This window comes from Cheilinus undulatus, linkage group 22 (assembly GCF_018320785.1).
Source record: "Cheilinus undulatus linkage group 22, ASM1832078v1, whole genome shotgun sequence".
NCBI classification, from domain to species: Eukaryota; Metazoa; Chordata; class Actinopteri; order Labriformes; family Labridae; genus Cheilinus; species Cheilinus undulatus.
In genome coordinates, this window is record NC_054886.1 from 14,588,308 (window position 1) to 14,614,815 (window position 26,508).

The 26,508-nt window shown below is 39.8% G+C and overlaps 1 protein-coding gene across 3 annotated transcripts in view; it reads right to left on the reverse strand.

The window, feature by feature from the left end:
* Positions 1–26,508, reverse strand: part of arap2 (ArfGAP with RhoGAP domain, ankyrin repeat and PH domain 2) — a 232,484-nt gene that overhangs the window by 75,450 nt on the left and 130,526 nt on the right. For all 3 annotated transcript variants that reach the window (XM_041778717.1, XM_041778719.1, XM_041778718.1), the window contains exon 15: positions 11,021–11,146. In XM_041778717.1, coding sequence (XP_041634651.1) covers positions 11,021–11,146 — 126 coding nt within the window. The remainder of the gene's footprint in view (positions 1–11,020; positions 11,147–26,508) is intronic.

Consider the following 26,508-nt stretch of genomic DNA (forward strand, 5'->3'; position numbering starts at 1 on the left):
TTGAGTGTTTCTCTGCATCGTCTAGTCAATGTTATACACAAGTATAAGCATAACTCCCCATTTTCCTTCACCTCTCTCCCGCTGTCTTGTTCGACCAACCCCTTGTTTACACACAGTCCATCACAGGTTACAGTCGGGGAAATGACAGAGCAGTCAGCCTCTGCACAAACATCTAATTAAAAGTTTATTTGTAAAATAACACATATATCGCTTTGTTGATATTGCAAGTGCTGTTATTTTGTTAACGAGCCAATACACGTCTCAGTTTAACAAAGTCTGGTATGAAATGGACATGGTCATCAGTGTATGATGGGGAGAGAGAGCTGAAGTAGGGATAGTGACAGTTAGGAGTTGAACAATGCAGCACCACATGAACTTTCATATTAAACTACCATTACAATGTGTTTGAGGGATCGTTCATTAAAACTGCATTACAACCAGAGGTGTCAAGTAACAAAGTACAAACACTTTCTTACCTTACTTAAGAAGAAATTTAGGGTATCTATACTTTACAGGAGGAATTTTTTTTTTTCAGCCGACTTTTTACTTCTACTCCTTACATTTTCACGCAATTGTCATTACTTTCTACTCCTTATATTTTAAAAATAGCCTCTTTACTCCTATTTCATTTCAGCTTGTTTTTATTCTGGCTTGTCATCGTTCAAAAAAACACACACACACACAAAAAAACCAACCTATCCAGATAATAGATCTGACACCCTACTGGTTTGTACACGAGCCATCGCACCTGCGAACATGACACAAATCACGTCACACTCCAGCAAGGAAATAGCAGACGTATGTAGCCTAGTATGAAGATGTCCATGGCAGAGACTCAAGAGAACTCAAGTGAAATGTCCCAACCAAGCACCAGTGAGGAGGTTAGTAACCAGGAACACCCATACTTCTAGGCAACTAGTCATCATATCTTCCACTCCATGAAACACATGTGAATGCTCAGTAATACAGATATATGGTTCTTGAATGTATTTGCATTGTACTAAAATGCATTCATTTTCAATGGACATAAATGTGGCTGAAACAGGTGCATCCCAAATTTTTCATCATTAAACTTTTAATAAAACATTATAGTGATTATGGCCTTTAGAAAAATGTTTTTGCGGAGGTTGGTTAGTGCACTATAGGCCCTTGTGGCGCAGCCTAAGCTTTTGTCCTTAATGGCATTTTTCCCCCCTTACATTACTTTTACTTTTATACTTTAAGTAGTTTTGAAACCAGTACTTTTACACTTTTACTTGAGTAAAAAGTTTGAGTTGATACTTCAACTTCTACAGAAGTCATTTTAAACCCTAGTATCTATACTTCTACCTGAGTAATGAATGTGAATATTTTTGACACCTCTGATTACAACTATTAGACAGGACAGAGTGAAATTATTCAAAATAGGATTTTTCTCTTACAGATTTTATAGAGTTAGAAATATTTTCTTTTTCCCTGAGTATCAATACTTCTACCAGGGGGTTCAAACTGAGGCCCGTGGTCCAGTTTTAATTGGCCTGCAGTAAAGTCATGACATAAAATCAAATAAGGCCCTCATCCAAACATGAAGCTTGTGCTGTACTCTACTTAGTTTTGACTAAGCATGCTGATCTTAACAATTTTGTTTTAACCGATACTGATATCTAATTACTAGTACATCTCAAAAAATTAGAATATCATGAAAAAGTTCAATATTTTTTGTCACTTGTTTCTGAAAGTGAAACCCATATATTATATAGACTTGTTACACATAAAGTGAAGTATTTCAAGCCTTTATTTCTTGAAATGTTGATGATTATGGCTCACAGATAAGAAAAAAAAAATCAGTGTCTCAAAAAATTAGAATATTACATAAGATCGATTAAAAAAGGATGTTTTCAACAGAAATGTCAGGCTTCTGAAAAGTACGTTCATTTTTATGCCTTCAACACTCGGTTGGGCCTCCTGTTGCATGAATTACTGCATCAGTGCAGCGTGGCATGGAGGCGATCAGCCTGTGGCACTGCTCAGGTGTAATGGAAGCCCAGGTTGCTTTGATAGCAGCCTTCAGGTCATCTGCATTGTTGGGTCTGGTGTCTCTCATCTTCCTCTTGACAATACCTCATAGATTCTCTATAGCGTTCAGGTCAGGCCAGTTTGCTGGCCAATCAATCACAGTAACACCATGGTCATTGAACCAGCTTTTGGTACCTTTGGCAGTGTGGGCAGGTGCCAAGTCCTGCTGGAAAATGAAATCAGCATCTCCATAAAGCTTGTCAGCAGAAGGAAGCATGAAGTGCTCTAAAATGTCCTGGTAGATGGCTGCATTGACTGTGGAATTCAGAAAACACAGTGGACCAACACCAGCAGATGCCATGGCAGCCTAAATCATCACTGACTGTGGAAACTTCACACTACACTTCAAACAACTTGGATTCTCTTGCCTCTCCACTCTTCCTCCACACTCTGGGACCTTGAATCCAAGCTGCTTAAAGTCCAGTGTGAAGTTTCCACAGTCAGTGATGATTTGGGCTGCCATGGCATCTGCTGGTGTTGGTCCACTGTGTTTTCTGAAGTCTACAGTCAACGCAGCCATCTACCAGGACATTTTAGAGCACTTCATGCTTCCTTCTGCTGACAAGCTTTATGGAGATGCTGATTTCATTTTTCCAGCAGGACTTGGTACCTGCCCACACTGCCAAAGGTACCAAAAGCTGGTTCAATGACCATGGTGTTACTGTGATTGATTGGCCAGCAAACTGGCCTGACCTGAACCCCATAGTGAATCTATGAGGTATTGTCAAGAGGAAGATGAGTGACAACAGATCCAACAATGCAGATGACCTGAAGGCCGCTATCAAAGCAACCTGGGCTTCCATTACACCTGAGCAGTGCCACAAGCTGATCGCCTCCATGCCACACCACATTGACGCAGTAATTCATGCAAAAGGAGGCTCAACCAAGTATTGAAGGCATAGAAATGAACATACTTTTCAGAGGCCTGACATTTCTGTTGAAAATATCCTTTTTTTAATTGATATTCTAATTTTTCGAGACACTGATTTTTTTTTTCTTATCTGTGAGCCATAATCATCAACATTTCAAGAAATAAAGGCTTGAAATATTTCACTCTATGTGTAATGAGTCTATATATGGGTTTCACTTTCAGAAACAAGTGACAAAAAATATTGAACTTTTTCATGATATTCTAATTTTTTGAGATGCACTAGTGTATAGATTAATGTAGTTCAGACCGAAAACTTCAAAAGTACTACAGCAGCAAATACCAGCATGAATGGAACTCATTTCTACCTGCTCTACCTCAAGGTCCACTTCACAAATCATACTGCTCTAATCACTCTCAAGCACCAACAGTCCTATAAAGTCTGACATCTTCCTGCAGTTTGCTTTTATTTTGTGTCCAAATGTAGAGATGAGCCGTCAGCGTCTTCCCTCTCTGCTGCATAGAATGTCATTCTCATGACTATAGGGGGAGATCCAGTGCCACAGTGTCATTGTTGTGTTTGACTATCAAAGGACAGCTGTAATGTAGGCGTTTTTTTTTTTTTTTTTAAGTATATTCACTTGCTAAGCATATTGTTAGATTATCAAGTGGTGGAGATGAAGCTTTTGTCTCGTGCTACAGGACTATCAAACTCTGTAGCATGAGTGCTATGGGCAAAAAAAGTTATCTTCCAGCCCTGGCTCAAAGGAACATGTTTTGGGTCTGTATCAAAAGTTAAGAAAATAACAACAGAGGACCCGAGCAAGGATATTATCCTCAACTTAAACTAACGAAATAACTAAAACTAAAATATAAAACTCATTTTAGTTAACAGAAACTATATAAATACTAAGCTTTACAAATAAAACAAAAAACTAACGAACACTGTATTGTGTGCTCACAAAACTAAAATAAAACAGAATTAGGGACAAAATTTTTTTAGTTTTAGTCTGGCATTAGCATAATGACAGACATCACCATCCAAGCCTGGAGAGAGTAAAATGATCACTGTAATTTGAGATTTATACAGATATTAAAATTGAATTATTAAACCTGAGCTAGTATTTCTCCTGAAATGGTAAAAATGTGTAATTTTCAACATTTGATATGTTGTTTATGTGCAAATCATTGCATTTGATTTTTTTTTTTATTTTACGTTTTACACATCACCCCAACCTTTTTTGGAATTTCAGTTGTACTTCTTCACAAAATTCAGTTCATTTTTAAATACCACTTGATTCACATTAAGGACTATCAAAATGAATCAAGGACAAAAAAGTCATTGACCCTGTCACAGACAGCCTTCATCCACTAAAGAGGAGCAGAGAGGGCACTGCTACAATTTGAGAGTTCATAAGTGAGAACCATTGGGAACTTCTAGTCAAGGGCATTTAAAATCCCAAAGGGCTGAATATCTGATATGTGTTATGAGATGACTCAATTGTCCTAATACATCAGACATATTAATAGAACTCATTGTCATACTGACACATGGCATCCGGATCTGGCATAACCTTTTATCTACACTGCACAAAAGATGAAGAAATGTTTTAATTTTCTCTCACTTTCAAGGAGAAAAGTCATTAAATTTCCCACTGTGAATCCCAGAAGAGAATCGCTTTGGGAGGCTGGGTCAAAAGCGTGCGGACACATGAATGGTCTCGCAAAATTTGACCATCCAGTCCCTGAAGAATCCTCCTACTGATGGCTGGCACATGTACAAGGGCAGATGTCCACACAAGGTCTTAGCATGCTGAGGAAACAGAGGGCTGAGACAGAGGAGGGATTAAAGGGGAGGCCAAAAGGTGTGGAGAGACTACAAATGTTTGACAAATGTAATTTCAGATAGAGCTATCTCTTTATGGTTTGAATTGGGAATGAATATGAGGGATTTGGTGGATGAGGATAAGACAGCAGAAGCTTAAATGACAGGAATTAGACATTTTCACCACGGCCTGAAAGGAAAAGAATGTCTTCAAGTAGCAGAAAGTTGTATGCATGTGACCCTAGATAGAACATTTTGTACCAATGATGTGAATGTCACAGCAGTATTGAGTTCAACTGTGGTGAATGTGACCATTTTCCAGCTATGTTTGATTTGTGCACAAGCCACTTCCTTCCAGTGAAAGCCTTCGGATCCCCTCAGGATATTCCACCAGGCTTTTTTAAAACCTGCACATCGCTGAAATTGTAAGCGGCATTCTTACGTCTTTGTTTGTGGTTCAGAAATTCCTTAGCGGGTGGGATACCACTAGCTTTTCTAAGCGAGCACCAGGCGCAAAAAGAGGAAACAATAGTGCTTGATTTACAATCAAGCAGCTGCGTCCGTTGCCAGATGTTCCCCGCACATACAGAGAAACGGCCCTGTGGCCCAGCCGTTCGCTGTGGGAGTCCGTTATCCAGCCACCAGAGACAACGCAAGCGGAAGCCAACCGTGGCACGGATAAATCGGGCCAATTATCTTGTACGTGAAAGTGCTCTCTGCATTGCAGAAGAAATATCAAATGAATCTTTTTCTTTCTTTTTTGCTTTATTTTCCACCTCCTCTCTCACTGCCACAACTCAAAAATGCTCTAAATGGTCCAAGTCCAAGATGAGAGGGTTGATTAGGCTAATCAAGTCATCAATGTGGCAATTAAAGTCTTATTGTTTCTCGACTGAATGAATGAAGCAGCACAATAACAGATTTACTCAAAAGTTTGATTCTGATTTCATCTCTAGCTTTATTTCTCCAGATTTACCCCCGAAACTTTTTATCAACGCTGCACAGACACCCAGAGAAAAGCAGGCCTTGCCCCTTTTCACTGAATCAGCTTTTTTTCCCTCCATCTTCTCACCCTCCTCCGCCAATCTCCTGCCTATCTCACCATCAGACTAAAATATCTACGATGAAGACATCTGCTGGACAGCTTGTCAGGGGGCTGGAAATGGAAATCGAGAAACTGAAGGGATCTGAACGATCTGTCTGTGCCAGAATTACAGCCCACTTCATTACGGGGAGGAATGGACAGATATGGCAGAGATAAAGAAATAAAATTAAAAAAACTCTATCTGCCATGTATTTCTGGTCTAAGAAACACAGCTCACTCATTTAGGGAAGCAGAGGCACTGTAATATTAGTAAGGGTATTCCAAAAGGCATATTAGGCAACAATTAACAGTTAAAAATGCTCTGCAGACTCATAAAATACATAAATATTTGAAAAATTCATTAATTTAGCCAGCTTTGAAACTGTATTTAAACAGACAAACATAAAAAGGATTAGATTTATGATCAAAAACTTGACTCCAGCTTTCTAGATGAAGTGACGGCTCATATATGCTCAGATTTGTGTCCCTGATAAAATGGAAAACATTAATTCTACTTCTGACATCCCTCTCTCACTCTCGAGCGGTCGTGAGTTACCGTTGCAGAGCACAGCTGATGAGCAAAAAGACAAAACTAATCAGAAATTAGGGCTGCCATTACTCTGCTGCCACTCACCATTTCACACAGTTACTTCCCACCGCCTCTCCTTTTCCTTCCACAAGCACACAAATCAACTCTTATGGGAAAGCAGCAAGGGTAAGTCTTCAGCTGGTTGAGTGGGAAGTTCTCATTTACGTTAGAATTAAATGATAGAACAGGAGCAGCTAATAAAGAACTGCCACGCTTGGGGGGAAACAGGTTTCTGTTGGTTTCAGCACAATTGAAACAACAGTGAATCGTGTTTTCAAAGTGCATCTAGGTGCCTTTTTTGTTCTTTTTAAAAAATATACCATCACAATGTTTTAGATCATTAGGATGGACTTGCACTGTTTGCCTCATTTGGCAGAATAGTTCATACCTGTGTTATAGATAGATTACTTTAATCTCCTTGTGAAGTGGAAGCTCATGCAAGTAGAGAGGGAAGCCCGGTGTCCATGTAGGTTCTTTGCAGATGACATCACATCACTGAGGAGAACTTCGCATGGGAGGCAGGGAATGATTTCTACATCAATGCCAAAGTTTCTAGCTGTTTTAAGGCCTGCACAGGACCCTTTTCTTAATCCGGCCCCCTCTGGCTCCAGTTGGTTTTCTGACCACTCTCACCCACATCCTGCACAGATTCTGACAATCCATGTTAAATATTCAAAATAACAGACAGTGCACAGACTTATTTAACTCCTGACCATGCCCTAGTAATAGCAATGTCAAAGAAATAATTACCAACCTTATTTACACATCATTTAATTATAAGCCATACAGAGGTGAAATTGTTTTCTGATCTCTGAAAAGTTTGTGCATCATAAAAACTGTGGCACATATCCATCAGCTCTCTCAGAAAGAAGACTTATCTTTACCCTAATAACACTGTGCTGTTAACAACCTGGTCATTAAATGCTTAATGCAATAAGCCCAAATTGCACAGAAAAGGGTGTTTTTCCCCAAATAACTGCATAATGGCTCATTGTCTCTGCGCATTGGTGGCAGGCCAAAAACACAGTAAGGTGCATTTAAACTGTGCCTTTTTGAGTTATTTACAAAGTTTTATAGCATCTACTTCATTGTGTAGCTTTAACAAAGCATCATACTGTTTGACTGCACTGAGACAGGCAGATATTCAAACATGTTTGCATTGTTTTTCCAGTTCTACAGAAAAAAAAGACTCAGGAGCCTGGTTTTGTTTTCGTTTTTTAGCGTAACTTTGAAAGCGAAGGCCAGTTCCTCTTCGGTGTTGTGGTGAAGTGATGGTGCAATCCACTTAATCTCTGAACTCGGAAATTCTGAGTCGCCAGTTGGATACGTAATCAAGAATGCACCCTGAACCCGGAATTCCGACTCGGGAAGTCAGAGCAATCCCCAGTTACGAGTAACTCTTAGCAAATGAAAGGCATTCAACTCAGGTTCGACATCAATCTGAGCTCTGGAGAGGGGGGAAAACTGAAGCGAAAGACGCAACAATTTAGGATTTTACTGAAAATCTGTATTTATGAATGAATTTTTTATGGCACCAGTTCCGACCAGAAAAAAAATTGAAAACCGCTCAAAGAAACGGCAGCAAACATGGATTAAAACCCTTTGTCTAAATTCTGGACAAGTGGTGTCCGTTTCCACCACGTGATCCAATTTGGTTTTGTAAAGTTTGGCACAGTAAATCCTAAACCCACTTGTGTTACCACCACCAATGTCCATCCAGCCTCATTCACTGTGATCATCTCCGTTAAAAAATCCAGATCATTTGGCTCAACCTGGCTGTAGAAGTCCATCTTTTTGTTCTCTGACGGCTCTCCTTTTGGTACCAGTTTGGCTTTTTAAATGTGTTATCAGTATCGACAAAAATGGGACATAGGAAACTGGTCTTAAACAGAAGCCAGCTCCTAGGGGTCACATTAAAGAATCCATTTGTAGAATGGGGCACAAGGGTCCTATGTGCCAACTCTGTCAAAAAGTGTCTGCTAGGTAAATACAGGTTTTATTCTGAATTTGTGGAGGCATGAATGCATATGTGAAACAAAAAAAGAAATCTAAGTTTAAGATGCTGTAGCAGAGTGCTTTCATTAAGCCTTGAGCACAGCCTATGAATTATTAAGAGCTCGGGTGTATCTATAGACCATCAAACCATTAGCCTGCGAGCTAAAGGCATCCAGGAGTACACTCTAAAATACCTCATCCTTCCCATGTTCACAGAGCCCTGACAGTGCTTCCTCCTGATTGAAGATTGGAGTTTTAGACCCTCCTTGAATTTTTCAGCAGGATAAGTCGCCATTGAAAGCGTCATTAAAGCTCAAAAGCCAGACTTGTACATCTCTGCATAATAGATGGAGTAACAAGGTGTTTATCTGCCGAAATATTACGAGCACTTATCAGAGGGTGGACGTCGCTGCTGTGGTGTGGTGTCTAAAAGAGGTACAGAGAAAAAGCAGTGTCGTAAATGGACCACAACAAAAGGGACACCTGAAGCATTTACATAACAAAAGCCAGAGTTTACTTTAACTGCAGCTGGAACAAAAAAATTCATACATTTTCAAAATAAATGTGGAAAATGGTCATTTTCTGCTAATGTAGGAATTGTTTTGGAAACACAACCCTTACTCAAAGCTGCTGTATTAAATATTGGCCTCCACATAATTCTAAAAACATTACATTTGTTACCAAAAAGGCTGTTTGTTGTGTTTAACAAAGAAAACAAAATCCCTAAATCTGCATTTTACCCAAACTTTTCAGGGTGTAAGAGAGGCATGCTTTTTCAGCACTAAAGCTCTAATGAAGCCATTACACAGGCTCTGCGAAAGAGATAACACAAACACAGGAAGCTAGCAGCTTGTGTGTGTCTGCAGTGGAGCATTTAGTAACTAAAGCAGCAAAAGTTCCTTAAAAACTGAAACCTAAAACAGAGGTTCAACTGGATCAGTGATAAATGATGTAGACCATTTTCAATGACAAAGATGGAACCATGACAAAACGGAACTATTTCAAAGTAAAACTCAAATGACATCTTTTGTTATTGTCAAATGACAAAACTAGAATTTTAGAATTTTTGCTGTTTTACCTCACTTCCTGTTACGTGGCGAGTTACTAGAGGACACCACCAGAGGGCACACAGGGCTCAGGCTGGATACAGCTATCTGTGGTGTGGAATGTAAACTACAAACATGGCAACATTTGAGGAGGTTATTATGATGTAAATTCTGAGATCAGAACGTAATATAAATATCAGTAATCACAGGAACAACAGATCAGCTCAGACGTAATGCTCCAAGTGTAGCGGTTTAATTAGTGACTGTGTCAACTGGTGACTTCATAGAGTTCATTGCTGCATCAGATGATGAAAACAGAAAGGCTTATTGTGGATTACATTTTATTTAGCGTGATAATTACACAAAAATAAATGTGAGAATCATCTAAAAACTGCAAAAGAGGGTTTTAAGAACAAATTTCTTCTTAAGAACAGTTGTTGAATGAGGCCAATTGTTTCAAAAACATCATGTTTAGATTTACCTCCATTTAAAAACAGCTGAGATAATCTCCCTTAAACAATTGTCTTACTATAGCTGTTTCCTTGACCCATGAGGCGCTCATGTTCCCAGACCTCAGACGTTATACTGATGACTTTAATATTAACATAAGCAGTAGAAACGGTGGCCCAGCAACTATGAAATTAAAGCTCAAATTGCACTACATTGAAGTCATCCCTCAACAAATGAAATGGAAATGAATTCCATCTCTCCAAATAATGAGAATTTCAACAGACACTGGTGAGAATTTTCCCCAGTCTCCTCTAAGGGGCAATTTCCCAGACCTCAGCCCTGTTCATTAGCCGGCATGTTCACCCACCAATGAGAGCTGAGCATGTGTGGGGTGATGGAAATAGAGATGGATGTCTCGCCAAAGACGTAGGGCATTCGGCTCGTTCTAGTGGCAGCTACCTGCAAGCTGTCTCCCACCTTCTTTTCCCCCAGATTTCTCCCCCCATTCTCCTTCCCACTCCTCCACCTTACTGATAACCCCCATCCCCAGGGGCAGCATCCAAAGCCGGCTCCTTCTCCTAATTACCCATGGGCCCCAGAAACGCTCCAGCTGTTGGGAGAAGTGGGACCACTGCAGAGCAGGAGGTTGGGTGTGAATCTGAGCCTGATTAAAAGTTTTAAACTGCCTTCCAAGACAAAAGAAGACAAATTCAGAAGTTTTCAAAGAAGCTCAGATTTAGAGAGAAATTGAAAATCTTTTATTCCTTTTTATGTAAATTTATTTAACCTGGCCCTAATTCCCCTTGCACTTCCGGAGAGCATTCACTGCTGGGTCGTCCAAAAACAAACGCCTGTCTGACAAGTATTCCCAGAGGGCGGATGAAGAACGTGTTTGAAAGACAGATGCATTGATCGTTTTGACTGGACTGTTTGGTGTACAGATTAAACGATTGGCAGGTTGACAGCTGACAGACTGACACTGATTGATCGATCAGTGCTTAACTGGAGTAGACCCTTTGACAAACGCACAGTTTATATTGCTTTATAGATGGGCTGATGGATTGATTGGCCTTGCCGCTGGTTTTGCAAAACGGGGAATTAGACTTACCATCTCTTCCACGGCGGTCCGGCATCGTCTTGATGGGGCCGGAGGAGATGTAGAGGAAGCCATCCATGAAGAGGAAAGCGTCTGACAGCAAAGTGTTATCAGACCACTGCTCCAGCCTGGGGAAATCTGCAAAGGGGAGGGAGGGACAGCAGATGAGCAGGGGAATGGTTTTCCCCAGTGAACTTAATGGTACTTCATTCACACCATTTCACTGTTACTCGTACATTTACACTCAAATTTAACATTGTATTTAGGTTGACCACATTGAACCCGTAGAAAGCATCTAAAAAAAAAAAAAAAAATTAGAGAGAACAAATAATTTGGATTATGTCAGTTAAACTAACGATTTATACAATCAAAACCCCATCTTTTCTCTCATATTCTGGGATGCCCCTGTCCTTCAATGAGTCTACATGAAAGAATGACACTGATTAACGTAGCGACGGAATAAAGGGGGAGCTGGGGTGGAGGAGGGTTGCGGCAGAGCATAGCCAGGCTAGAGCAGCTAAAATAAGGCAGCATTAGAGCGTATAGCCAATTGTGTGCTCAGAGCAAATCAGCTGGCCATCCGCTAATGAGAACTAGCTTGAGATCAGCTGATCTCAATTATATGGCAGCACTTGACTCCGTGGCCTGCCTGAACTAATGATAAACGCTTGATTTGTTCAAGGCAGCTAGTTTCCAAGTCATTTAGACACAAATTTATACCCAGACCAGTTCACCTGAACAAAGGCAAGAAAACACTCAAAAGAGGGTCAAAATCCAACAAAATTTATCAAAGAAATTTTAACATAGGATTTGAAAAGTGTGGCTAAAGTTTGGACTGCTAACACTGCAAACCTTGAGTTATCCTTGTAAGTCAACTTGCCTATGCTGGTTGGATGATATACCACTTTAACCTGGTTAAGCCTCCTTTTAACTTAAGCTCTGCTTCCTAGATAGGAACACTGTTGGAGATACAGCCCAAGCCTGAACTAATAAGATTAGTAACATCCAGTATATAAGGTGCCCCGGTGCAATTTTTCAAGGGGGACAAGGTTTAAACTGGCTTCCTGTGGTACGATTTTCATTTCATTCTTCGAAGTCCACAATGTGTGGTTTGTATATTGCTGTGTTGCTCTTTTCATAGCATTTATTTGTGCAGTTGGAGTTTGTGCATTGAGAAGACTAAAGAGTAGTTTAGTTCCCAGACTGCAGTGATTGTTGTGGGACTCACAGCCAGTGAGTCATCTTTACTTAGTGCTGTCAGACAGACACAGTTCTGGTTCTGGCTCTGTTTTGGAACGAACCTTGATGCTTTCTGGTGAATCAGCCGCATTCACACCAGTTTAAGCAGAGCCAAAGTAGGAGCTATTTCATCTTTCAAGTTTCATGAGTTTATTACTTATTTAGTATGACATTCGAGAAAACTCAACCTTCGTCATTTCTTCCATCACCCACTGATGATGTCACAGTTCATGAGGACTATGTTTAGGTTCCATCTGAGAACCAACTTTTCAGGTTCCAAACCAAATTTTTTCCCGGTTAAACGTGCCGGCCAGTTCAAAATTAGGTTCAGGAACCAGATTCAGCATGGAGCCCTGCCAGTCTGAAAGGCCTCACTGAGGAGTCAAACCAGAACCCAAATAAGTTGTTCCCAATGAGCAGTCTGGTTCAGTTTATTTGCCTTTCCATTATGACAATTTTGAAAGGGTCCCAAATGGCTGACCCGTACTGTCCTACCTTTTTTGGCACCCTTACATGAAGGTGCTAATCTTAGTTACCAGTCCCTAAATGATGGAGCTACACACACAACAGAGGGTTTGCACAGACATTTTAGCACGTGACACAACTGCTCTGCTTGCAGTAGTGGAAAACAGGAGAAAGAAAGCCTAATGTCTGCTTAAATTAGGGATCATTTGGTCTGTGCTGTTTCCTGGACTGCTGACATTGATATTTGGCCACAAATCAGGTTACATTATACGGACCTGATTTCAAGTAGATGAAGCAGAGCCTGAAGGCCAGTTCATCAGTGATGGATGGGAACCTGAATGAATGTCAAAGCTTTGTAATTATGAAGCTTTGGATCAGTTGTTTTTTTTCCATATTGCAGTGAGTCATTTCATTCTTTTTACTTAATGTGTGAAAAGATCACTCAGTGGTTGTCAAATCTGGAGCAAAAGAATAAACTTACAATCTAAACCTAATGCACATGTCCAGCACTTTTTGCACAAATTGTAATATTCAAAGTTTAACTGTTTAATAAATGCCAACATCACTTTTTTTCAAGTCTTTTTTAATCAATTTTTTTAAATACCACATTAAACACCGTACAGTGGACTTGTTATGAAGGTATTATGAGATTCTGATACAGTCACATTCCTACTTGTTAATTAGCTCCGCCAAGGAGGTTATGTGATCGGCAGGGTTTGTTAGTTTGTTAGTTTGTTAGCAACATAACTCAAAAAGTTACGGATGGATATTGATGAAATCAAAATCAGGAAATGTCAGAAATGGCATAAGAAAGAACTGATAAGATTTTGGGAGTGATCCGGATCACCGTCTGGATCCACGAATCTTTTAAAGGATTCTTTACTATTGGGAGATAAGACAAATGACAGAGGTCTGCGCTCTCCGAGTGCTTTTCTAGTATTAGTTATGCTATTTTTCATGCTTTGTTGATATTTTATAGTGTTTTAAGCCTTGACAGCATTTTGGTCGACTTGCGTTGATAAAAATGTGCTCCGTAAATAGATTTTCACTTGACAGCTTAAGCAACATACAGACAAGCTTATGTTTATTAAGTATGCTATGGCTAAGAGTATTCCATTATGCATATCAAGAGCATGAAATGCTAAAAATCTTCTTTTTTTTTTTTTTGAGGTAAAAAAAAAGGAAAACAAAGTGCCTTACTTCTATTATGTCAGGATTTAAAAATGAGTGTAAAATGATATAAAAACATGGTAGTCAATCAAAGATGCAATTCCTACAGTTCACTTAGTAGGACACAGCATCACACTTGTATTGCTGCTGCAATACATTACCCAGATATCATCAGTCAACATTTCCAGCTCCGAAGATGTGTCAATCATATTCTTCATCGCAAATGATTGTCCCAAAAACAGGTCTGGATTTGGAATGATTTCAGGATGTTATCGCTAATCCCAGATGCAGTTCTATATTTTTATCCCACTCTCAATCTTCCAACCACCTCCCCCCTAAAATAGATCGTCCTTCAACCACAAACTGTTTGTTTGTTTAAGTGTCCCTGAGCAACACGCCAAACCCCCACCCACTTTTTGGTTGCTGCTCTTGAACGTGAGTTTTGACCTTCCCACAAGCAGCAGAAAACAAGATTATACATTTATTAAGTCGGGACTCTGTCGCAGGGTTTTTCTCATGCAAAAGTCAAAGATAAGGTGTTCAGAGAGCTTTAAACCTCCATGTACAGTATCCATTAAAAATGAGCTTTACACTCTTCATCTTTGTCCATTTAAATAAGGAGCCTTCCTCCCTCAACTCCCAGTACTCGTCCTCTCCTACAAGCTTAAAGCACCCTACAATCAACCTTATCGTTCTCAATTCAATTAGCTTCAATTCTGAGGTTCAATTTTCTGCCAGGGCCCTGGCAATATCTCTCCGATTTTATCTTCTCTACCTCCAGCTCTCTCATCAAACAAGGTAAAATAACTTTAATTGAAACCACTTTTAATTGAAGCGACATTTGCACCCTTTACTGACACCGGCGGCATGTCATCTCGTACCACATATCAACCCAGAGAGAAAAACAATCAGCTCATTTACACAAGACGCCTCATTCTGTGAGAGCGCTCTGTTTGGATTGTGTCGGAATAATTCATGTGAACAATGAGAACTTCTGAAGAACAGTGAAATACTACAAGTGTATCGGCGTATTATTGGAAATCAGTCTCCTAGAAAGGTAATAATAAAGGAATACACTGTTTTAATCAGATCCCAAGAGATTATCAAATACAACATCTTGGAAATATCACAGAAATATATAGTTTTTGTCACTAAGTTTGAATTTGCCAGAAAACGCTGGAACGCACATACCCATTACCTTCCATGTCAAAAGACATTTAGTAGGCAGACTCCTGAGCTCTGTTTGAGCTGCTTGTCTAAATTAGTCACAGCGCTGTGAATATTTGCCCACTTTTTTGGTCACATTTAAATGTTTTGACTCCAGTGGACCATGGTGAGAGCCATTATCCACAAATGGAGAAAACTTGTAATAGTGGTAAACCCTCCCAGAGGGGGCTGACCTACCAAAATTATTCCAAGAGCGCATCAATGACTCATCCAGTGGGCCACAAAAGAACCCAGAACAACATCTAAAGACCTGTAGGTTTCACATTACTCAGTTAATGTTAGTGTTCATGATTCAACAATAAGAAAGAGATTTGGCAAGCTGCTCATGCCATAGGCACTAATGCAACCCCATACAATCAGAGGGGCAGGCTTCTGAACTGTGTGCTAAAAACAAGCAGGACTGCCTCTCTCCTCTTTAGTCACAGATTGCAGTGCCCATGGTTTCCAGCAAGAATCTTAAATGTTGATTCATATGACCACAGAACAGTTTTCCATTTTGCCTCAGCTTGGCCTAGAGAAAACTGTGGTGTTTCTGGTTTGTGTTCACATAAGGCTTCATCTTTGCATGATACAGCTTTAACTTGCATTTGTGCATGGCAAAGCCAGCTGTGTTGACAGACAATGATTTCTGGAAGGGTTCCTCAGCCCATTCAGTGATTTTCAGTGCAGAATCATTCCTGTTTTTAATGAAGTGTCCCCTGAGGGCCTGAAGATCACAAGCATCCAATATTGACTTTCACTCTTGTCCACTGCTCACGGAGGTTTCCCCAGATTCTATGAATCTTTTGACTGTATTATGTACTATAGATGGAGTGCAATAATGCACTTTTACATTGAGGAACATTCTTCTGAATTAGTGCACAATTTTCAGATGCAGGTTTTCCTAAATTGGTGAACCCCTGGCCATCTTACACCTGAGATTCTGCCTCTTTAAAAAGACCCCTTATACCCAGTAATGTTATTGACCAGTTGTGATGTCATTCCCAGCTCCAACATCTGACTGCTTAGGTAAAGGAAGTAGCAGAAGTCCCCAAATAATGACTAGATGCAACGTTTTGAAATTTCATAGAAAATCTGTACATGATATTTAGGATTTTTTGATGGCACCAGTTTTAAACCAGTAAACCCCAGAGGTCTTCTGAGAGGTGTCAAGGTGGGTGGTGTGGTGTGGGTGGATAAATGTAGACAGTTAAGAGGAACATATTTAGCTTGGGGGCAAAAAAGCATAAATTTTGTTTTGTTACAATTAAGAACAAGTTTAAGGCTTACAAATGCATTTTGAAGGATATCAAATATCAATATATCGCTATATTACTATTAACTATACTATACTAATATATTTAATAAAATGGTATAATGTGTCAGTTCCAGCCCCTGAAAGGTTGTTTGTGTGCTACCGTGAAAAAGTATGGGTTTATAAGTTTTGCACATCATTGCATTCTGCATTCGTTCACATTTTACCCAGTGCCTTGACTTTTGGGAATTGGGGTTGTACTTCCATGAAAGTGGAAACAGAAACAAGCACAAATTTGCAATTTCTTTTTCTAAAAGAAATGCTTGATTCTGAAATACCTTCTAGTGGAAATCCAATTTCCACTGAAACTTTTCTGTGCTGCTACCAAGGACAATCTTGGAAAGGATCATTTTAACATCATCATATCATCTCCTGGTTAAACAGAAACAAATAAAGGAAAACCGAAAAATAAGAGACACAGATTGGAAGGATGGTGTTTCTGAATGATGTGAATCAATTTTAAAATGTGTCTGACGACTGACTTGTTTATTCTGCATTTGCATGTTGTAAATGTGGTTTGTTATCAGGTCTCTCTCTTGTATAAATAGATCTTGATATCAATGTCAATTTCAAATGAAATCATTGGATGAAAACAGCTCTTCAACATGCTTGTTGTAAATGAGGAGTGTAAATCAAAAACCAGCCTACAAACAGGCCTTCATCTATGAGTTCTCTTGCAAGCAAAGCTGCAACCAAAACAAAAAACCTGGGCTGATGTGGACATTTTAAGCTCTGCAGCTATTTCTAACATGTGAAATAGTTTTCTGATGACTTGCCAGGGTTGCAGAGCCAATCAGGAGCCTGGATGACAATAGTTAGTAACATTTGTAATCTAGTTTTGAATCTAACAATGTGTCTGCCAGTAGCAGCATCATAAATACATGGAACCTGACAGAATTTAATCAGCAAACTGCAGGGAAGTGAGTCCACACATTTCCCCCCAGCACTCAGGTTGTGAGAATGTAAATAAGGCGGTGGCTTGATGCTGTATCAGTTGTTACAAGGCTCTCTCGCTCTCTCTCTTTCTCTCTGTGAGCCTATGAAAACGGTCCCTCCAGGCTCCTAAAGCTGGACTCTGTTAAGATGGGACTGTGATGTCTGTGGGGGCGGCAGTTGAGTAGTCTGGCCTGTGCTGATTGGCTCGGTCCCCAGTGAAGGGAGGTGACATGACAGAGTGCTCAATTAGCCATCTGGTCGCCCACGGCACGGTCACAAAGTGGCCCCCGACAAGCGGCGGACAGTGGGGTAATCAGAGGCTCTCGTTCGTGCACACAGACAGTGAAGGTACACATTGTAATTGACAAGACAAATGGCTAACACATGCAAGGAAAGCACAGATAGAGCATTCAAGGTGGTTTATGATAAAAAGTGTAGAAATATACAGCCATTTGTGTTGTTATGAACATAGAACCAATTGATTTTTTTGAGCTCCTTAGCCAGAAAACACATTTTTCAGTGAAAAGTCTCTTCAAAGTAAAAGCATCTCCATGCATGCACTCCAGTTTGGAAAAGTGCCTTCATTAAAAAACTTGCCAGTGACCTCTTGACCCTCTAACAGTCCAGCTTAGAGTGCATAGCTTAAAAAAACACATCAACAAGCCCTGGAAAAGCTGCCAGCACCATGCTACGTAGCGATAGAGGCTCCAGATGAAGGGGCTTCTGATTTAGTGTCTGTGTATGTGTGCGTGTTTGTCTTTTTATTATCCGCACAGAAAAGCCGGCTGGATAAATTTTTAATGTGCAGCGAGATTCAGAGATCCGAGGCATCAGGGATGCTAGGGTGGCGACAATAAAACTTCTCTGCCTCCAAATCCTCGGCGTGTCATTTAAGAAGGAGCTGAATGATGTCAACAGTGAGAGGCATTGCTGTTTAGCTCGAGAGAGAGAGAGAGAGAGCCTCATGGGTAGAGTGGAGAGCCGCCATAAAACACAATTTACATGTTTGCATTGCTTTGTTTACAGTTTAAGCATTAGCTGATGCTTTCATCTGGAGATTTACATTCAAAGAACTGTCAGGGGTTTACAGTCTCGCTGAGAGACACACAACTTGTTTGGTCTGGAATTCAACACTGAAACCTTAGAGCTGCTTTTAGTGGATTTTTTATGAGTCTTGTATCTTGCAAAGAGTTCTAATGGCTTTAGTTTTGTTTGCAGGATATTATTACAGTCCCAGGGAACATAGCCACTTCTTTTCTCCTTCTGTGTTATTTCTGGTGTATGAACAGCAGAACAAATGACTGCATTAAAGTAAAAGAAGGCTCAAATTTTGACAAAACCACAGAGAGTTTGACCAAAAGCAAGAGGACATATTCAGCTTTATTCAGGAAATGTAATGTTCACTCATAATTGGATTTGAACCATTTACGGGATGAAATATCAGAAATCAAAATCTGCCCCTAATGTCCCTTATGAACCCTGAATGTAGTGCTGTTGGTTTTGGGAAAAAGGGAAAGCAAATTTTGCTTTAAATCCAAGCCTATTTTTAATCTCTTCCCCAAAAAAGTTACACAAAGAAAGTCTTTAACATCTTGCGCCTTGACAGCTTATTGTGTTGGTGGTCTCACCTACAAGTTCTGGTTTAGTCCTGATGCTAAAGTAGGTCTTAAATTAAACTGTTTTGTTCCAAAACTCAATTAAGTAGTTGTAAGCACCCTACAGGAAACAAAATAAGTCAGCACCTTCAAAAAAGGATGTGGACGCTTGCAGCTTAAGAGTAGGATATATCCTTCAGGGTTGGGTTAGCCAAAGCAAGGCTAAGACTGGGATTATATAGTCAGGTCTGTAGTAAAAACATATCTTATCTTGTGTGTGAAATTCAGCGACAATTTGCTTGAACATTTTTGGTAAGAAATCAATAATGTCAATGACAATATTAAAATGTTTTGTCTAAAGCTTTCATCAATGCCCTGGGCCAATGGTTCCCAACCTGGGGTCTGGGACCCAGGGGGGGCGCCAAAGATAGTAGTTTATACAAACATTTTTTGATGAGAAAAGCATGCATAGGCTTTTTTCTAAGGGTATTATCAATGAAACAATTAAAATCTATATTGATTTTTGGCAGCAGTGTGTCACGTTTTCTTCTCTCTTGGGTCCTGGGGGGACTCCACTTTCTTAAGCTACTTTCACACTGCCTCTCTTTTCAGTGTCTGTTACGCCTTCGTTGCGCAACGCTGTTCTGTATGAAAGCGACACTTTCGCAATGGGGGGTCGATCTCGCCCCACCTCTGATCCGGATCGAGAGGTAGTATCAGAGCCGTAACAGACTTTTCTGCAACGAGTCTGAAAGGACGTCACGGCATTCCGCAACGGCGAGTGTGCGCTGCTGTCTCCATAAACGAGAGATTTAAAAACCAGCATGGTTTAATCAAGCGGCATTTTATCGTAGAAAACAACAGGGGGATAAAACAAAGAATAATGTGGATTAACTGGAGAGACTGCGAGGTTAGAGAGCTGATCACACTCTGTACAGGAGAGGAGAGAGCAGACACAGCTCAGCTCACAGCAGTGTCTAAAAGGTTGCATGATGTGTTCAAGTGAGCTCGGTACTCTGTAGTTTCCGACCTCTGACGTAAACAGTGCACTGTAACACTGCTTAAAGTAGAGGTCCAGTCATTAATCGCTAGTAGTCTCACAATTACTGAAATGGGTATCAACTGAGTGCAGTGAATGTGTCGCAAGTGATTTTAGTATAAAGACACCTGTGTCTGGAAGGCCTAGTCACTGGTTAATCAATATTCCTGGCTACCATTACACCACAAAGGCAAAAGAACACTCCAAGCAACTCACACAAGTCAGGGGAGGGACACAAAAACATTTCCAAGGCACTGAACAGAGTTAAGTCCAACATCAAGAAATTGAAGGAATATGGCACATGTCCTCATATTAAATCTCGAAGAGAGTCTGCCGAAAGCTCTGGTCTGATGAGACCAATATCATGCTTTTTGGCCATCAGACAAGACGCTATGTTTGGCAGAGAACCAACCACTGCACATCACCACAAACACACCATCTCCACTGTAAAGCATGGTGGTGGCAGCATCATGCTGTGCCTTTCAGCAGCCAGCTCTAAAAGGTTTGTAAAGGTAGAAAGTAAAACGAATGTGGAAAAATATGGGGAAATCCTGAAGGACAATCTTACTTAGTCTGCAAGAGAACTAATGCTTGCTTTGCTCTTCTCTTGGCCAGCTTTGGCTAGAGTTTAATTTACCAACTGGCTCCACTGACAGTGAAAAGCTATAACAGGTGCCTACCAAGACTGATCTGTTTTGTTTACTACCCTGGCAGGAGCATGCCTACTACAACTCATTTGTTGCTCTAACTGGCACTTAATGAATGACTTCATCCAATCAATCTTCAGGATTTTTTGAAAGTCTCTGCTCTTCTGATACACTCTGTATGGGGTGCTGGCCAAATTATATATCCCCATACTATAAAAATGTGAAACAGTCTATCTGCCGTTTCAGGTTATCTCTACGGTTTTTATGCTAAACTTTTGTAATCAGTCATAACAGGTTGGCCTGTGGGCTGAATTATAATCAAATCAACAGGGTGTGCCTTCAAGTCTGCCACTCTTTTACACTATGGAACTAGATGGAAGAGGATGCTACTGTATTTGGCATTTAATAATAAGCCTATTTAGAGAAAGTGCATGTTTATCTTTTGACCATTATGTTCAGTTGCAACTCTTCCAACAAGCTTTAACAACCTGTTGTAAGTTCTCTGATAGCATGCCAGTTTTCAGTCATAACCTGAATTTACCTGGGTGTAGGCACTGGCTGTTGTGCTTCAGCACAAACAGATCCAGTGTGTTGGTGCACTGGTAGTGAGGCCAAGTGGCAGGTGGAGCTCAGTTATTAATGTCAGGCACCTGCAGCATTTAAGAACCAATTACTACCTTGTCTTTCCAGTCAGGCACAGACCAGTGGCACCAACTCAGAGAATGACCATTCCAAGGACTTTAACTTCTCTTGTGTGTTATTTGGCAGAGCTACGGCCAGACAGCTCCTCTGTGTCTTCTATTTAAGCAACAACCTGGATGATACAGCAATGCTGCCAACAAAACAAAGCATTCTAAAGCAGGAAATTGACACATTTTGGGATTTATACAGCTCATTTGGATGCTAAGAGAATTTACATTTTCTGTTCAAGTCCAAGAGTGGATGCATTTATAAAGAAGAATTTTCAATATAGCAGAAACATTCAGTGGGGACAATTTTGAGCCAGCGCACAGATTTTAATCAGGGTTCAAAAAAGCATCAATACAATTTAAAGCACAGTCCTCTCAGTATTTTTTGTCTGATGTTATATCCATTACCACATCAGTAGTAAATGGCAGGACAACTGTGCCAAAATAGATTATCATTAAAAGTATTTGACTTGTGCGAATCCATTAAACAGTGCCAAAAACATTCTCTTGATTTTGTCCTTGATTCAGCCCCTGTAGGTCCAAAACTAAACTTGAAGCAGGAACTTCGCCTGCATGCAGATTTCTCAAGGCGTGGTTTTCATATATGTATCCATGTAGTCTCTTAAGTGTAACATTTGGGAATACACTGGACATAAAAAATGATAAAGAACCCTAAAAATATACAAGAAACCACCACAGTGGAAGCCTTTGACTATAAGGAATGGAGCCATCATTGAAGCCGCCCTCAAGGGTTGCCAAAAAGCGAAGAGACACCACCTTAGAGACTTGCCATTGGATTTTTTAATGGAATCTGGGATGTGGATATGTAAATAAACCTGCTCCTGCAGTACCCCAGGTTGCTTTTAGGGCGAGCAGGTGTAGGAGAGAGAACGAGGTCCATGGAGGCCAACATACATGCACGCAGAGAGAAGGAGCTAATGAAGTGGCAATGCTCTGCCATCAGTGAATATGTCCTGACGCTGGAGCTACAAATGAGCTGCTATGGAGGGTAGGGACGCGAGCTGACAGCTTTGTTTTGATGCACTATAACCAAGGGAACATGTTGGTTTGCCTGTTTTTTTACTTCTACAATCTGAGAGCACAATTCACACTGTGAGGCTGCAATGTTTTCCTTACACTATGGAGGAAAAGCAATTTAGAGTTGAGTTATTTAGAGGGAGAACTGTTCAGGGTGTCTGACGGTTGTTTATTGCAGACTTATCCCACTTATGCACCATAGTGAGTTTCACCATGTTTGACAATATTTCCTTCAATAAAGTTTCTGGTTTTAAAGCATCATGTGGTGGTTGCTAAATGTAGAAAGAAGCACAGAGTAAACAGCAACCACAGGAATGCAAAATTACAATGATGGAAATGCCACAATACAAAGCACCATTACAATATAAAACCACATGAAACAATATGATAGTAACAATTGCAAATGAAGGTAACAAGCACAGAAAGATACCAAACCATTTCATATAGTACAATATAGTAGGACACAATACTATGTAAGACAGTACCACACAGTACAATACGTCATGATTCAGTGCAAAGCAATTCAATACAGTACAGAACAGTACGATATAATACCAAGCGCTACCAAAAGATACCACACAAAACAGCATAATACCAAATAATATGATACGTTGTGATATGACACTTTGCGATAGGATGAGATACGATGCGATATGACACGATGCAATGTGATGCGATACAATACGATCTGATACAACACAACACAACACGATGCACTACGAAAGGACAGGATGATATACCAATACCATACCACACCATGCCATACAGTATGGCTCAATAAGATAGGATTCTACACTGGATAGTACGATATGATACCATAGCATATCAATAGATACCCAACAACCATATGATACCATGCATTATTGTACGATTTACAACACTATGATACTATACCATAACATACTCAGTAGTGGGACATAAAAACCGAAGCATATCAATAGATACCGTGCCAAATGATACCATACCATACCCTATAACATGATTTGATACAATGCAGGCCACGCAATTCGATATGATACAATACAAAACAATATGGTGTGATACAACAGGTCACATTACAATACCATACATAAAGCTATGCTTCAATATGATATGGATCATTTCACTACAGAACGCTACAGTATGATACCATACCAAACGATATGATTAGATACCAGACCATACCAGACAACACAATACAGTACGATTTTATACTGAACAGTACTATATGATACCATAGTATATCAATAAATAACCCACAACCATATGATACCATCCATTATAATACTATACCATACATGATATGATACAATCCAAAGGATAGCAAAATAACAAAGCCATACAGTACCACATCCTACCCTTTAATATAATATTTCTCTATTTGATCTAAAAGGACAGATTACACAACCTGCGACCATTGATGTTGTGCAATTCATTGTTCCCAAAGTCTGGACTGAATTGGGACAGAAGGCTTTTAAGTTCCCTGCACCTTTTGCTTGAAACAATCTGGAGACTGAAATTCAAATGCAAAACCTTGTGATTCTTAATGTTTTTTAAACTTTGGAAACCAAACTTTCTCTATGCAACTGTAATTATGTTTAATGTGAACTGTGCAAGTTTGATGGTGTTTGATTTTTTGAAACTGTGTTTTGCTGTCATTCTTGAAAAGTCTCTCTTGAAAAAGAGATTTTTGATCTCAATGGGTCTGATGAAACGGTTAAAAAATTAAAACAAATCTACTGTAATTCTATAATACTATGCAAAACAATACAATGCAATACAATAAACTACGCTCAGTATACTCTGATACACTACATCATGATGAGATGCCATACCATAAAAGTGTCATATAACACCAACGGATATCAAAAGATAGTCATATGATAAGGTGTATTATGATACCATACCTTATGTTATAGTGCAGCATGGTACCTAAAAATACGAGATATGATATGATACGATAACACAAAAAATTGCACAGTACAATATGGTAGGATACACTATAGTATATATTATGCTATAATACCATATCATAAGGTGCAGTATGACACAACATAGAAAGTGTGATGCAATTGGGTACCAAAGACCATATGACCATTGGGTACCATGTTACACTCCAATATGATATTATGCAGCACAATATATCTGACAAAATCTGATGCCATAAAGTATTGTTCTGTACTTTTTATACCATATGATACAGTACATGTAAGTACACTACAATAAGATATGACACTGGCAATTCAGTATGGTATGGTGCAACACAATGCCATGAAGTATATTGTGGTAGAGTGCAGTATGTATGGCAAGTTTGAGGTACAACATGATACGCCAAGACACAAAACAATGTGACACTACTCTATAAGTTACAATATACAGTGCCACAACTATTCCAGATAAATATCTGAACTCTTCGCCTTGCTTGTGAGCAACTGGAACTTCAACTGAAACCCAGGCTGAGGTCTCTTAAACTCTAAAGCAGTGCTGAACTCTGTTTTGTCCTCAATATTGGCTGGTATCTGGCTCCTTTTATTCTTCCCTCTGTCAACACAATACTCTGCAGTAGGGATGGTGTCATATGGGTATTGAATCGTTCCCACTCTCTGCCAGACATAACTCTCCGCACAAGTTCAAAAGTTCTGTCTAATCAAAATGTCTTTCTCTGCACACTCTGGGGGCTGCATGCACTGCAAACAATGCAGGCGTCTTTTTCCACTGTTTATTAGTTGTGACAATGAGTCCAACTGTAGGACAACGTCAGATAGGGAGTTTAGACAGTCTTTTGTTTGAAGCCATAATCTTTCCCTCACTGTAGTTACATAAATAGAACATTGATCATGTCAACAATTGAAACGCCTTATTTTCAATGTTTTACAGACTTCTATGTTGACAGTCTGTATATCTGTAAACCCATGTTAAGAACCAAGTTGGCTTCAAACCATTTAAGGAATCTATGAAATAAAAGCAGACAGTACCCAAAGGTTTTCAACAGGGGTGTATTTACATTTCAAAAAATGATCGCAATAGACAGATATACTTCATTGTACCCCAACAAAGGGGATTGATGTACATATTAACTGTGGACAGAAATAAAAACATAAAACATGAGGGCTGTAGGATCAAGTTTTCAAGAAAAATCTATTCAACAGATATAAAACTGAAGAATTAAGACCAAAAAATGGAATAGCATTTGTTTGGCCTGTATTATAAGGTACCTCTCGAGAATTTGTTGTTGCTTTTTCTGCTTTCCAAGAAACATGTGCTTTTCTTTTATTTTGAAGTTTTGGCCTTTAATAATTTTCACAAAAAAATCTTTAGCAGTCAATGTTATCTTAATATAGTTCAAATTAAACTGATTCAGGTCCTCTCTGTCAAATACATCTTTTCAGATCAGACTTGGACACTCTACTGTCTCCTACACCCCCCTGTCATTTGGATTCCCCAGGGTTCAATCCTTAGACCTTTACTCTTCTCCCTCTTCTTCCTCGCTCTGGGCTTGATTTTAAAAAAGCATGGTATATCATACCACCTTTATGAAGGTGACACTCAAATATACCAGAGAGAAACAATAGCAGCACAATACGACGGTCCCAAGGCAATTAAGTCTGGATGGCCCTGGACTTCTTAAATATCAATGAGAGTAAAACTAAAGTCACTGTAAATGGCTCCAGTGGAATCTGTGACACCCCCTCTTATTATTATATATCATATTATTACATCATATTATATAACATTGATCTGGGCCTCCTGCGATATGAAGCCTAGTGTTACTTCATACGCAGTAGTCATATGCCCAGTCGTGATCAGCTGACAGTCAGTCGATCCTAACAATGACCTCCTAGCTCCCACAGCCAATCACAAATCTTTCTCTCAACAAACCGGTGTTTTTAAATATGACATATCTCTCACTAATCCCTGTTTGCATTAATGCTGATGAACCATGCTGCTGCTGGCAAAGCTTAACCTCCTCCACCCCAGCCTCCTTCTTTATAGCACATAGCTTGTTGCACCCTCAGATTCATGCCACTGTGGCTTAATTGCTTTTGAACTAATTTTATTGTCTTCAATACACATGGTCATAAATGTGTCTATCCATGTGGGCGTTTCTAGCCATGCACTCCCTGGAAAGTCAAAGCATGCTGCTTAACTAACCTAGGGAGCATCTTTTGAGCAGAGCCTTCT